This window comes from Lingula anatina, chromosome 2, assembly GCF_051362555.1.
Source record: "Lingula anatina isolate TDL-2025a chromosome 2, LinAna3.0, whole genome shotgun sequence".
Classification (NCBI taxonomy): Eukaryota; Metazoa; Brachiopoda; class Lingulata; order Lingulida; family Lingulidae; genus Lingula; species Lingula anatina.
The window spans coordinates 21,132,619-21,148,371 of NC_141768.1; the positions used below are offsets into that span (position 1 = coordinate 21,132,619).

Here is a 15,753-nt window from a genome sequence, read left to right on the forward strand (position 1 = left end):
TTTCTAGTTATCTAATATCTATGACTGGTGGGGGTCAGTAATCAGACCGCTATCGCCCCCACTGGTGCGTTAATAAAGAAAGTATGCGGTGGTTCACATTGCCGGTTTCTCGCTTATACTAGTCTCTGGCGTTAATTTCGCAGTTCATTACTGGTCAAATTATCTAAAGCGGTGTAAATCAATGAAGTGGTTATCCGCTACTACGCGAATTGGGAAAAAACTAATAAATTAGTAATAGGAATTTCCCCAAATGCATCAGGTTTTGTAATCAGCAATATCTTATCTCTAGGGCAGTGGCATCGTTTTCTACGCAAAAAGAGAATGCGTTAAACGGCCCCTTCTTCTCATAAAATATTATGAACTGATCGGACATTGAATTTCCAAACAATAAACCCCGTGTAGAGTCAAACGAATGGTATTTTTTTACCCATTCCAGACATCCGTGAACATAATCAGGAAGCGCATAAGCCTCCAACGAAATAGTTCAAGATGCGTTTGTTCATTATCTTTGTTTAAAATCATAATGGGAATTGGATTCAACATTTTTTTACTGTACACTGATAAAGTTTCATTTTTTTTTTGACAATGAGGTAAGCGCCGTTAAAATATCCTAGTCGTGGTTTCAATTCAAAGAAATTAGTTATTCTGTGTACATTGCGTAGCGTTGAGATTTTTACAATACATAAAACTTCAGTTCTCGTGCAACTGAAAAAAAAAAAATAATTGTGCAAACTGTTCTGCAAATTGAAGAGAATTGATATTAGTTCAAATATTAAACATAAAGAGCAGTATCCACTCCACGGTTGGGATATAAAGCTTTGGATAATTCTATTCATCTGGAAGGATTCCTCCTATGGCATGTTATTACATTTATTGCATTCTTTCAAGGTCAACCGTGAAAGATAAATCTTTTGCAAAAGTTAAAAGCAGTTATACAAATAGAAAGATTGATAACAATGTTTTTTTATAGACGAAACAGTTTGGCATTAATTATTATCGATAATTCCAATACTGGTCAGCACAAGAAATGCACTGAAGATATCAAAAGCGATTTAAGAAATGTAAAGTATGCGGTGAAAGTGACAAGCGGGGCGCAACCCAAAGGTTCCGGGTTCAGACCGTCGTTTTCTTATTCTTATAAACCAAATGTGACTTTCAAAGAAAAAAATATATTCCAGATCCAAGACATATTGCGCTTTTTGTTTCTCAAGATTCGAAAATAATGCACGCGCACAAAAACTAAGTTCACGGTTGAAGGAAAACATTTGCAGTCGAGGTGCGACTGTACAGGAACAACCGAGGCGAAAAGATCTTGTTATCAAAAGTTCAACCTAGTCATATAACTCTAAATCAATTTTGTTTTTACGAGATTGATGATCACCATAACTAATGATAAGATTGGAGTGTTAACAATTACCCACAATGATAATGCTACAATCCAATTTTGTCAAGACGCTCTGATGACAACGACGATCTGACACCGTAAAACCGGTTAAAGAAAGGATGTTCATAGACATTCGGTACTTTGTTTCATCACACAACAAAGTTTTTAAGGGGCCCTGGGCATTTTTCCAGTTTCCCACCACGTTTATTTCGTTCCGCACTCCATTACGGGCATACAGTACTTAGTATTTAAAAAAAACGACATAAAAAGTAATGAATTTCCTCCTATAACTGTGTTTCAGTATTTAAGTTCAAAGCTTATCGATATATCACAATCACTGAAATTATATGTGGAAGAATGTCACATAAAAAACGGCAATGATTGTGGACCTAATCAGAACGGTGAATACGAAATTAGTTACACAAATGTTCTTGGAAATAACCTCACTTTGCTTTTTGGAATAGATGCGTTCAACTTTCCTTCATGAACATGTAGCATTCAAGAAAGATTTCCCTTACAGCTTAACTGAGTTTCCTCTGGTAAATTTTTTTCTGGTACATAAATAAAACAAAATAAAATAAAACATTCGTCATTTACGTCGGAGGCATTCTTAAACTTACTTGTTGACATGATCCTTTTATTTACCTAAAAATTATCAACTCGTGTAACACATACAATCTTGATATCATTACATTGTTCTTTGTTGGTCTGGTTACATATTCATTCACCGAATTGGGTTATAGAGGCAAAAACTATAACAGTATAAATTTTCTTTGACTGGTGTAACTGTGATTTTCTTGTATTCTCAATTTTGGCTATTTCATCTTCTCTGGTCTTTTTCCACCTTTTTTTTTATAGTTACACCTGACTGTTCACTTTTGATTGCAATTTTTCTGAAAGTTCTTTAATCCTCCTGTCAATGTCTGGTATACTCAGGTTCTGAAAATACATAAAAATTAATTAATGTGGATAATAAAAAGAAAAATTCATGTAATAGTGAAAAAATTGATAAACGTTAGTAACTGATAGGCATAATAAATTACAAATAAATAAAATTAGAAAATGTTCTTAATTTTCTTTTTACATAACTTTTTTCTTATTGTCAACTAGTTGTGTGTGTGTGTGTGTGTGTGTGTGTGTATGTGTATGTGTGTGTGAAAGAGAGAGAGAGAAAAGAGACATCCCCTGACATTACATTTCACATGAACCCCTTATTTGGAGTAGGCAAAATAAAAAAAACCTATATATCCTATATATTTACATTTTCGAAATATATATTTACATTACCCCACCATAGTGACTTGGATTTATGCTTTATCTTATATCTCCAATCTATATGATATATGAGAAAACCTGAATAAATTTAACCTTAATTAGGCACATATTTTGCAGCTAACAATGATCTTAACTTGTTGTAAAATTGTACATCATTTTAAAGATTTTGTGACAGTTGTTTCTTAAAATTTTTTTGACTGTTACTCAATAATCAATTTCTATTTTTCTGTATTATAATAAAAATAACAAAGTTTATTTAACCATTGTACGCATATTTTAAAATTGTTTAACAATCTCAAGTTTAAAAAAAAATGAAGTAAATTGAAATAAGGCTTGCAAAAATAAAAAGAAAAGTTAAGAGTAGTTCGTAAAAATAATATGTTTTACTATTAAATAGAGATGTTACTGTTGGATTAAAACTTGTTAAAAATCTTTCCCTTCCTCCAAAAGTTAAAATTTGCTTTAAGAAATTTAAGAAGTTCATGAGCAGTTCATTTTCAGTTTTGGAAGTCACTATTTCCACATAAATGCTTCTAAGGGAGGACAGATCCAACCCCAAGATTCTTTTGCATGTATTGGCAAGTCCATCTTAGTTATTAACATCATCTTCCATTGCATACAATATTTACTCCACTTGTGCTATCCACCACACATATTGCAATTAATTCATTAAACAAATAGCATTACATATTAAACATCAATATTAAAAAAATTCCTTATTTGAAACTTCAGAATTATTATGGTCTCTTTAGAGAAAAAGGCACCATTGGTCTACTTGCCTAGCACCAAACGGAATAAAAACACAGGTCACTTACATAGTATGTGCTTTGACTTAAAAAATATATATATAGGATAATTACTCAATCTTTTATAAGGTGGAAAATTAGGAAATTTACAGATACTGTATTTTCAGTAATAATTCCTTAAAATTAGAACACTTGTACTGAGTGGTAGCAAAAAATAAAAATAAAAAATAAAAATAAAAAATAAAAAAGCAGGCTACTCTTTAGTTCTATTCTATGCAGGAGAACCAGGATTTCTATACAGAAATGTAATTTTTGTGATAATAAAATTATGTATGTTTGAAAGTTTGATAAGTTTTGTCCATTAAAAAGATTGAGAAATATCCGTATGCTTACACACTCTCACTTGAACAACCACAAGCACCAAAGATATAATTGCTTTAATTACACCTTTATTAGGAACAAATATTTTGTGGTTGAGAATAAACTAAAATCCACAGAAAAGTTGAACATCATTTTTAAATCTTATGACATTACTTTTAAGACAGAAAAACAAACTTGGCTTGATTTAATCATCAAACGAGTTTTTCTACTGATAGTCCATTTATATTTTTCTGTAAAAACTCATCTTGTGCTATTCCCCATGGTTTATTCTATTTCTTCCTCTCTCTAAATATATATACATATTGGAATACAGCATGTTTTTACGAGTGACTAGCACATTCTAGAGCTTTTCTTTTTCCACATTCAAATTAGAAAAAAAATTTTTTCCATCTTATGCTCTGGGAAAAATGTACTATGACATGTAACATGATGCTGCTGAACACAATAAGATGCAATTCCATGAAACCAGGCTAGTATAAAATCCTATAATCATGATAAATCATTTGCAAAAAGTTTCCCTTCCATTGTAGTTGACTAAATGCCACACAGTTCAACTAAGAAGTAACTTTTTTTATCAAAGGTTTTGTGTATAAATGTGGCCAACAGAAAAATTCCCAAATAGGATTGCCGAATTTTCAGCTGTGCCCTCCCTGTTTTAGTTGGGGTCTTTCTTTAGCTGATCTTGTTGGTCATCAAAGGCATTCCTATTTGTATAGTTTTGCAGAAAGATCAAGTAATTAAGAATCAGTTTATTAACTAAATTTCCAAGTGCTACCAACCTTTCCAATTATTTGTATAGCATTTCCATAACACGAATGAAAAATCCAGATAAAAAGAATACAAAGCCCCCAACATATGGCAAAAGACAAATGTGAAACCAATAAGTTGTGTGAAACCAATCAATTGCTAATTCTAGACCGTTTGCCACAAATATAGTCTTTTAAGTACTAAAGACAAGTTAAAATTGCTCCAAGCAGAAAGACATGGTGTTAATTATGTTCATGCATTTTTTACCCCCATGACTGACAGTTTCATACCCCCACTAGAGGCTTTGGTCTCTGGTGTACACATGTTCACAATCTAGCCACATCCAGTCACCATGGGGTGGAGATTAATCCTCTCAGACGCCTCCTACCACACACTGAGCATAGCATTTTTCACAAACAGACCAAACATGGACAGTGCTCTGAGCTGTTGACAGTTTAGAGGGCCAAGGCCAACTTTTTAAAAAACCCATTTGATCTTTACTAATAACTTTGTCATAATTATGACCTGAAGGCTATGTTCAACATTCAGTTCATTCCATTCAAATATATTTTTGAACTCAGTTTTAATGCCATAACTGACATACCCTATATTCAAAATTTTAAAGCTTATAATTCTACATGATGCTTCTGATGTTAATTTTATGCCAAAGAGCATATGGAAAAAAATCAAATTATGGCAACTATCTTTAAAATAAGTCCATTGTAAAATGATTGACACATTAGCATTTACTTGGCCTTTGAATAAAATAAAGATCCATTGGCCTTTTTTTTTTTTTTGCTTCAAGTTAAATACTTTTACTTAAATATATAGATAACCTCTCTGTGACAATCAATGGAAAAAAATATAACTTATATTATATTTTTATCTTTCACAACTATACAAACTCCTTAAATTTCAGAAAGAAAAATAAACAAAATATCTATCCTCATATCATTTTTAATGAAGTTGGTATTTCTAAGAATAACACTAAGTTGCTATCATCACAGTATCCTAAAGTGTAGTACTATTATCTATCATATTATAATTAAAAAATGAACACTTGAAGTGAGAGAGTACCAATAAGAAAAATGTGCAGAATTTGTGTGACCCTTCCTGTGAAAACGATAGGGCCATGAAGGATAATTTGCACTATTTACCAGATTTATTGCAAGCTTCCGAAATTCTTGTGCCAGAAGTCAACCTTTCCATCATTGACCTCATTACAACTGTTAGTTATTGCAAAGCCTTAAAAGCCATTTAACACTCTAAACTGGAGTTTTAAGGATAGCTTTTTCCATGAAAATGTTTTTCTGTGTTTGTGGAGTGTACTTCAACCGAATAATTGTGCCTATAACCTCTCCTTCTAGATGCATGACTGAAAACAAATTGGCCATTGCCTTGCACAAATCCTAATGCACTTATGAAAGAAATTAATTTAAAGCTATCACAGCAAGCTAGAATTAGAGAAACTGGAAAATTGTTTTATAAAAAAGAAATATATATATAAGCTCACCTGCCATTCACCATACATTTTCGTTCTTGGTTCATTTTCTTTTCTTCTTTTTGGCTGCTGGATCTGTGAAGGTAATTTATTTTCCATAGGGTGTTAATCTATCTACCCATTAGACTAACTCATTTTTACAACAGCAAATTACAAGACACACATGACCTTTGCAATACAGGAAGATCAAATGTTTAACTGCTTCAATAGAAAAGTCTTTAAAATGTTGTTTGAGATACTTTTCTATTACATCAAGTTTACTTCTAAACAGAAAAGTTTAATTTACTCCACTTATATCATTTAAATGACCAAATTCATAATCCAAATTTATATTCAATGCAAAAGAATTAAACTCACATTTTTTTGGAAATATTCTGGCGAGATACTTTCTAGATATAGAATCCTTTCTTCTAATTTTTTTAGCCTTTGGAAAACATCTGTTTGTCTTTTTCCCTCTGAAATATGGTGGAGATGTAAATATCAAACATTGAAACAACGTGGACTATTTTGCAGTTGCCTTTTGAAGAAATTATTTTGTCAAAAAGATTTTACAAACAAAAACTGTTACTTTACATCCAGATTTTACACCATTTTCCTTTTCACACCGGACAGTTTACTAAAAACATCATCATACAAAATACTAACCTTAATTTTTTTTGTTAGAAATATTTAAGAAAAGGCATTTAAGTCTAGGAAAGCAAATATGACCAGAAAGTTTTATTTTGAAAACAGTCTGAACACAGCCACTTATGATATTGCCATCTGATCATCATCCAGTCGGGAAGAAATGCAGCTGGTGTACACTTTTTTATATTAAAATATCCATCACAACTACTGCAATTACTTTTCAGTAGAGATCTGATTTCAGCACAAATTCACACACAATTGGAAACGCGATTCTTTGAACCCCCAATTCCTAGCTTTAGAGAAACTTTCTCTGCCCTCCCAAAAGTGAAATAACAAGGAATATGAGACAAAACTAAGTAATTTTTGTATCCCTGTGCCCGACATGTTACATTTAAATTGTCCTTGTCTACTAAACAATCACTGTGATGTCATCTTGGTCCTCTTGGATCTTTCTGCTGCTTTCGACATGATTGACCATGATATTTTACTACAACGTTTGCAGTGCAGGTTTGGCATTACAGGAATGGCGATTGATTGGTTGAGCTCTTACTTAAAGGGAAGAACACAAAAAGTGGAAATTAATTCCCTTCTTTCTGCCCCTGAAACCCTGAAATATGGTGTTCCGCAGGGATCGGTGTTAGGCCCACTACTTTTTTCACTCTATATGGTGCCTCTTGAGGAGATCAATTCTAAGCACAATCTTCAGACCACAATTTTTGCTGATGATACTCAGATTTATGTAACTTGTGATAGTCGGTGTGATTATTCTGTAGTGTCAGACATAGAGAAATGTATTGATGAGATCCGGGTGTGGATGCTTTCAAATAAGCTGGCTCTAAATGACACTAAAACAGAAATAATCTGGTTTTCATCTAAATTTAAAGATAGAAAGGACTGTGCTACTAACACTAATGTTCGCATTGGCAATGTGTCTGTGAAAGCATCTGTCAGTGCTAGAAATTTAGGTGTGTTTTTTGATTCAGCTGGGATCTTTGACAAGCATATAGACAATGTTTGTAAGTCGGCATCTTTTCCACTGTGGAGAATAGGGAAGATTCGGAATTTACTAAATATAGAAACAACTACAAAATTAGTTCGTGCTTTTATTACATCAAAATTAGATTATTGCAACAGTATTCTTTTTGGGGTGAGTGACAGCAAATTGAAAAAAATCCAATTGATTCAAAATTCTGCGGCCAGATTAGTTAAAAAGATAAGGAACCAGAGCTTGGATCATATCACTCCAGTGTTAAAGGAATTGCATTGGCTGCCAATCAAACAAAGAATTTTATTCAAAGTGTTGTGCATAATTTTTAGAGCTTTTAAAGAAAACACACCTGGTTATATTGCACATCTTATTCAGTCATCTGAACCACGCAGGTTAACAAGAAACTCTTTTGAAAACAATTTTATACTCAATCACTGTGAAATAGACAGAAAATGCAATAAATTCTATGGAGACCGGGCTTTTACTGTTTATGCTCCAAAATTGTGGAACAAATTGCCTTTTAGTATCAGAGCTGAAAGTGACTATAATACTTTTAAAGCCTGTCTTAAAACTCATCTTTTTAAAGAATTTTATGGTTAGTGTTCCTTTAAACCTTTTAGTTGTTTATCATTTATTAAGAGTGAGCTTGGGTTAATTTTAGTAGTATTTTAAAGTTATATCAATAAATTTTCTCTGCTTTCTTTAATTAATTAATTTTATCAGTAAATGTTAAAGTATTTTAGTATTGTTATTTTTAGACTTTTTAATTATTTGTAAAGTGCATTGAAATGTAAAAAATGGAATGCGCTATATAAGAAATAAATATTATTATTATTATTATTATTATTAAAATCCCTGATCTCATCCCTTAGCAAAATCCTGGGTCCACCAGTGCATTCCTTGATAAACGTTTTTCACATAAAAAATACAGAAATAGACTGCTCAACATCTAATCATCACAATAACCTCAGAATAGCACGAAAATTCTCCATATATTTTGACTGAAAAGCTTCTTACGTGTAGTTACCTGTATACATCTGTAGATGAGCTTCCATATTCATGAGTCTTTCATTCAGTCCATCTTCAGCCTTGAACTCAGACTTCACAGGCACTGTGCCCGAGGGTGTCAAGCTGCTGGAAAAGGGACCTCCTTCTCTGACTTCTTGTTTCAAGATAGTCTGAGGACCATAGGCATTCACTACTCTAGAAACTAGAATGTAAAATCATTTTTTGAATCATTTATATGAGAAACTGAAAAATAATAAAAATGTTTTATTTTGTTATGATAACAAAAATACAATGGAGGTCATCACATAATAATAAGAAATCAAAAATTGAAAGGTACGTAAAATATGATTGTGACATAGCCTGTGAAATTCATGATCAATATTATCTTCCTACCTTTAACATGACTTTTCCCACTTGAGCTTGGAATGAACACAGCATCAGTTCTTGCACAATTATTGCTGTTTTCTACGAAGAAACAACAAAATGATTAATCACAAAACTTTGAACAAGGCAGCAAAGCTGTCAAATGTACAGACAAAAAGCAGGAAATAACTATGCACAAAATAGGCTACTGTCAATTCTGATGCAAAAGTACATTATGTTAAACTGCAAATTCAACATCAAATTTTAATTATGCTCAACAGGTAATACCAATGTAAGTAAAATGTGTAACAAGCATAAGGCTTCAGGCCCATGGCAGTTCAAGTTCACACTTCGAAAATGTATAACTTCCAGAAAAAGAAGCCAATTAGACTGCTTTTCCAACTCAGGCTGCATTTTAGTCCAGTATTTCTTTTCTGAACGTTTGGCAATCATCAGTAACATGGTCTTCCCATAATGGTCATCATGGCAGCAGCACCCAAAATTGTGTTTTCTTCTATTCTGATGCAATATTACATAGTGGTTAACAGCATAATGACCGTCAATTTTTAATAATAAAATATACGTATCATGGATTTTCAGAAAATGTGACTAGCATGGGTCTTCAAGCCCATGGAACTTCAAAGTCACACCTTGAAAATGCCAATATGTGAAAAATTAAATTTTCACAAAAAAAAACTGTTTAACTAGCAGAAAGAATTACCAAACAGACTGCATTGCCTACTGAAGCTGTATTTTAGTCCCATGTTTCTTTCCTGTAAGTTTGAGAACAGTAAGTGACATGATTTTTCTTAAATGGTCATCATGGGAGCAGTGCCTAAAATATTTTTTTCCAAATTTTGATGCAATATTACATAACGTTTAACAGCATAATGAACATCAATTTTTAATACTAAAATATTAGTATTATGGATATTTAGAAAATGTGACTAGCTAAGGTCTTCAGGCCCATGGAACTTCAAAGTCACAACTTGAAAATGCCAAAATGTAAACAAGACAGCACTGTTCTGAAATGTTTTTTTTTCTCCATTTTTAACACTTTTTTAACATAAAACAAAATTAACAGTTTACTGCCATTTTTATATGATCAACTAAGAAAATTGATGAGATGTGAAAAATATCAATAAAACGGTGTCAAATGTCCAATTTCCTCCATTCTGAGTTTCTGAACATAGTGAATGATTGAATCTTACAAACTGCAATGATATGAGTTTATTTCCATTTTTGACATCTTATTACACAATACACGATAACAAGTTTACCATCATTTTTAAGTAATTAACTAACAATGTTGTAAAGATGCAGGAAATGTCAAACAAACACTTTTACTTATCTTATTAATTAAATAATGAGACTGTTAACATGCCTAAGAATTGAATCTGAGGAAATGTGAAAAAACAGCATAACTTATAAAATAATGGTCCGATTATGCTGATTTTCGAACTTGACCTGCGTTTTAGTAAGATTGATTACTCCTGTGAGTTTCATGACAACAGGCCTATGGGTTTTCCTTGAAATGTGTTAACAGTGTTGCATATATGCTGAAAAGTGAAAAAACAGCATAACTACTAAAATAGTGGTCCGATCATGCCGATTTTCGAACTTGATCTGCGTTTTAGTAAGATTGATTACTCCTGTGAGTTTCATGACAACAGGCCTATCAGTTTTCCTTGAAATGTGTTAACAGTGTTGCATATATGCTGAAAAGTGAAAAAATGAAAAAAAACAGCATAACTACTAAAATAGTGGCCCGATCATGCCGATTTTCGAACTTGACCTGCATTTTAGTAAGATTGATTACTCCTGTGAGTTTCATAACAATAGGCCTAACGGTTTTCCTTAAAATGTGTTAACAAGGTTGCATATATGCTGAAAAGTGAAAAAACAGCATAACTTCTACAAAAATGGCCCGATCATGCTGATTTTCGAACTTGACCTGCATTTCATGGATATTCATCAGCTCTGTAAATATAAAGCCAAAAAGTAAAACTGCCTTCCTCTTATCGTGTTAACAAGGAAAGTGCACGGCATCGGCGACGGCGACGACAGACGCAGGTGATGGCAATATGTACAGACACATCTGTGTCTGTACATAAAAATGCATATTTTGAAACTTACTATTGGATTTTTATGACAGCAGAAGTCTCTAGCTATAACAATAGTGAAATGGGTAAATTTAAATTTTGAGGTAAAAAGCACTGTGTAAAATTAGGATAAAATTGACAAAAAGTTATTTTTGCCCATATTTTTTCATAACAAAAATGTACCTAGGCTTACCTTGCTCTGCATTCAAAACATGGCAAAACTCTCTCCTGTTATTTTCATCAACCTCTAAACGTTTTCTTTGTATAAAAGCTGATATTCTCCTATCAATCTTTGAATAATAAAAAATACATTTTTATAATATTAAAAACTTGGTGCAGTCATTGAAAAAACTGTAACTGAATCATTCCGGAAATTTCTCTGAAAAGCATAAGAAGGGGAATTGAAAACTGACAACTAAGAATACTATACAAAATAGTAATATTGTAGATTCACAATTAAAATATGATCTAAACTGATGCAATTATAATTAAAACAAAAGTGGAAATAAGAGTTATTACGTAATAAAACAATTAAAAATATGTTGCTACTTTTCTAATCATATCATGAACAATCCGGACTCACCTCAGTCTTATCAGCCTTCAACTGAACAATATTTGTATCTTCTGGAGGTATTTTTCTTTTTTTCTGCTTATCATTTGCTACTGGATTATCTGAAATTGCACTTTCTTTTGTTGATGTTGTTGTTACTGTTGTTGCAATAGCCTGGCAGTCACTGGGCACATCACAAGTGTGCTGGCTTTCATCACTGCTATCATGTTTTACAACATTACCATTGTTAGTCTTTTGTTGTAGAATTTCCAGTGCTTCCTGAAACATGCATAAAATTAGCATCCTAAGCACCTGATGTGAGCATAAATAAATAAATAAATAAATAAATAAATAAATAAATAAATAAATAAATAAATAAATCCACCAGGATAATCTATTGGCAATTTGGAATGTAGACTACTGTCCATTAATGGCATTTTAGTATCACTTTTAACCATAATTACCTGAAGGCTTTTAATAAGCTCTGATAAGCCATTGGCCAAAGCTTCACTGTCTACAGATTGATCCAAATGATCACAACTTGTGGCATCAGTAATTACTGATAATGGCTGGTGTTGCTGAAACAATTCATATGAACATACTGAGTACATATGTTTTATATCATGTAAGGAGTACTCTTGCATGTTATGCCCCTTAATCATCTTTATCGACTTATCAGTTTTAACTTTTTAATCCACGTGTCAAAAAGAAAAAAGTTTTATAGCGAAATTCATGAAAATATAATTTGATAAGTACCTTGTACCGGTATGTAGATGTGCCTGTATGTCACTATGTGTGTGTGGGGGGATTATTACCTCAACACAGTACGAAAGTGTGTGTGTGTGTGTGTGTGTGTGTGTGTGTGTGTGCGCGAGAGAGAGAGAGATATGCTTGTTTGTAGTGAATGCATCATACCTGTTCTATAAACTGCCTTATACTGTGCAAAACTTTGGAAAACATACTTAGACCTTTTACACCTACTGCAGCACATCTCTGACTGGTTCCTAATATCAACGTTTTCGCTCTTTCATATATAAATGTTAATAATCATTTGCTCAAATCATAAACATGTATAAGAAGCTGGTAAACGCCCCTTTACAGATAATTCAATCAATTTTTTTTAATAAATATGATTTGATTACTAATATCTAAATGAAACTAAATGATTAAATACGTGTGAAAATATCACGGAATTAATCAAGTTTGAATTTCGAACCAACATGGCGGGGACAACTTTAAAGAGCTCGTCAACAGGGCCTGCACTACTTCTTAACGTGCTAAGCGTTTTGTGTATAATTTTGTTTGCATATTTTACATACACAAACTTTAACATACTGACGTTCGTTGAGATATACATAATAGTGTCAGTTATAATCCAAGTTCTTATGCTGGTGTCACTTTTCAACGTCCATCCTCGGAAGGTGTGTTTTCTGAAGAACCAAATACGAAATTCTGTACACCTAAATTATTCATGTTATATGTCATTTTATGTAGTGTCTTTTGACGAGATTTGTTTTTTATATCCGATCTATTTTCTTTATAAGATGCTTGTAAGAAGGCGAATCAAGTGTAAATATGATCCACTCATTAAAGTCTTAAATTTACAGATAAGTAATGTAATGGAAGGAATAATTTGCTGGATCGGGTCCTCCCTAGCCTTTCATACTATTGCTGTGCTATATGGGGCTCCACTATTCAGGTAATGCAAAATGAACCTAGCTGTCATTGAGGAGTGGATGCATTGGTTTATAGTGAGAAGATTTTTAATTATATAAAAATATAGTAAAAGTAGTAACCTACATAATGATTTTATTGCCCACAATCTTATATGTGTAGGTCTTTGCTTTGATGTGTTTTTTTTTTCTGTTTTTCTAAAATCAGTTCAGGGTTGGCGACTTGGCGTACCTATTGGTGATACTTGTCTGATGTCGGACAACTAGAATTTATGTCATACTTGCCTGAAAACGCAAGTGACTTTCTGATGGATCACTCGCCGACAGAAATTCAGTGTTTTCGCTGTATTCAAATCTACTAGGCATACGGATGTTGATTTTGTAGTGTTGCAAGTAGATTTGCAAACCTTTTTTTGCCCTCAGAGCAAGTACCTGTAAATAGTTTATGTCAAGCCCTGCAGTGACATGTATATGGTGTTGTTTTTCATAATATAAATTAGGTGTGTAATTTACTTGCTGATATTTTGATATGACATCAGCAATCATTACATTTGAATGGGTTGGAAGTTTCTTGTGAAAACACCAAAAAATCGTTAAGTAATAAATCATTAAATAAGAAAAATAAGTATTTTTACTCATGTCATGAGAGAATGTGCCGGAAGAAATTTGTGAAATACTGTTGTGACACTAACAAATTACATCAAATAACTTGACTGCTTAATTTCCCTTTTCAGTTCTGTATCAGAAACTTTCCATTTAGCAATGTTGTTGGCAACCACAGCTGTTTTACCAGGACTGATGGTGCTGGGGATAAGAAAAGAAGAATGGACAAGACTTTTCTTTAAAACAAGGTGACTTATTTCCTAGCAAGTTTAAGAAAAAAACATCTTATTTCTGAAATAACACAACTGTTGGTCTATTACTTATTTATGTTTTTAATTCATATGGTAAGTTGTTGAACAGTATGATCTGCTAGAACAATTTGACCAAATGAATAATAAGACATGAATTTTGTTTTGGCAGAACAATGCATCTAAAATTACATGTATACTTTTTATTTTACTTTGAAGAACTCAATGAATTATTGTATAAAAAGTATAACTAGACACATTCAGATTTAAGTACTGTAAACAGCAGCAGAATATCATTGGATCTGTAAAAGGAGTAAACTAAAATTAAAAACCTGTTATATCTTTTTTTATATTTATCAAAGGATTTTTTCCAGTCCATCCAGTGCTTTAGAAATCAGTATATTGGCCAGTGGTGTATGCAGTGTATTGGGTGCATGGCTGGGAGCTTTCCCAATTCCTTTAGACTGGGACAGGCCTTGGCAGGTAATTTGAGAATTTTTTATCTAATATCAGTTGAAACTATCGGTCTATATAGATCGATCCAGCTGGGCAGGGAGTCTAAAAAAAATCCAATCAGTTTAACAGGTAAACAAGCCTCTTGTTTCGAAAGGTACTGTTTAATCACCAGCTTTTCTGTATTCTACTAATTGCTAGGTGTTAAGCTGTTAAACTGATTGCATTTAGCAAGAGTCCGTGCGGAGATTGATTGATTTACCTAGATCAGTAGTTTCAATGGAATGAGTACTGTGTTGTTTTCGTCTTTTTCTCTTTAACATAAGGTGATGATATTCTTGATACTTTCTGCACAGAAAATCAATTTATCTTTTTATTTTATAGGTCTGGCCGATTAGCTGTGTGATAGGGACCCTTGCAGGCTATAGTTGTGGACTGATTTTTGCTACTTGTTTCATCTTATACCAAAATATGAAAGGCAGCAAATCAAAACTTTTCTGAAAGACAGTGGAATATTCTGCAGGATTTATTGAAAAAAAATTGCACTTAAGCTATTTGAAAACGTTTTGCCATCTACAAGACACATTTGTTTAATGTGCTACTGATTGTGGCTGATACAGTAATTTCCTAGTTTTATATTGTTATTACAGTATATTCTTTTTGTTCAAAATAAGTCAGAGATGCTTTAACCACGAGTGAAAGATTTAAGGGTCATCTCTGCTTTCAGGAATTTCATACTTTATTTTGAACATTTTTTTCATATGGTCTGAATGCATTTGATCTTTGATTTCAGGATTATTAGTTTTTATAACCTTCACCCATGAACTTTTATCACTTTTGTCATTCTTGTTTTTGAAATGTTGTGTTCCACCAACTTTTCATTGATAATCAGAAGAATAAAGACAGAAAATGTGATATCAACTGTGACTCCACTTTACTTGACGCGCTTAGAGTGGGCAGTACCACTGATGACACTGATGACATGTTAAACTGATTGCATTTAGCGGAGTTTGATTTACATAGATCAATAGTTTCAATGGAATGAATACTGTTGTTTTAGTCTTTTTCTCTTTAAGATAAGGTACATCACTTAATTGAGTGCTT

At 32.6% G+C, this 15,753-nt stretch overlaps 2 protein-coding genes across 3 annotated transcripts; one reads left to right on the forward strand and one right to left on the reverse strand.

The window, feature by feature from the left end:
- Window positions 1–1,546: 1,546 nt before the first annotated feature.
- Window positions 1,547–12,728, reverse strand: LOC106156019 (MAP3K12-binding inhibitory protein 1). Its single transcript, XM_013531084.2, has 9 exons — window positions 12,588–12,728; window positions 12,137–12,250; window positions 11,706–11,951; window positions 11,316–11,412; window positions 9,051–9,122; window positions 8,677–8,859; window positions 6,392–6,489; window positions 6,047–6,109; window positions 1,547–2,323 (listed from the first exon to the last, which is right to left on the reverse strand). Exons 1-9 carry the CDS (start codon window positions 12,630–12,632, stop codon window positions 2,243–2,245), a joined length of 999 nt encoding a protein of 332 aa, XP_013386538.2. The 5' UTR covers window positions 12,633–12,728; the 3' UTR covers window positions 1,547–2,242.
- A 141-nt stretch (window positions 12,729–12,869) lies between these two features.
- Window positions 12,870–15,564, forward strand: LOC106156061 (GPI ethanolamine phosphate transferase, stabilizing subunit). 2 transcript variants are annotated; one of them, XM_013531156.2, is made up of 5 exons: window positions 12,870–13,093; window positions 13,280–13,371; window positions 14,080–14,196; window positions 14,559–14,679; window positions 15,034–15,564. In XM_013531156.2, exons 1-5 carry the CDS (start codon window positions 12,893–12,895, stop codon window positions 15,148–15,150), a joined length of 648 nt encoding a protein of 215 aa, XP_013386610.2. In that variant the 5' UTR covers window positions 12,870–12,892; the 3' UTR covers window positions 15,151–15,564. The 2 variants fall into 2 exon arrangements, with proteins under 2 accessions (XP_013386610.2, XP_013386612.2); XM_013531158.2 differs by having other exon boundaries at window positions 12,872–13,093; window positions 14,571–14,679.
- Window positions 15,565–15,753: the final 189 nt, after the last annotated feature.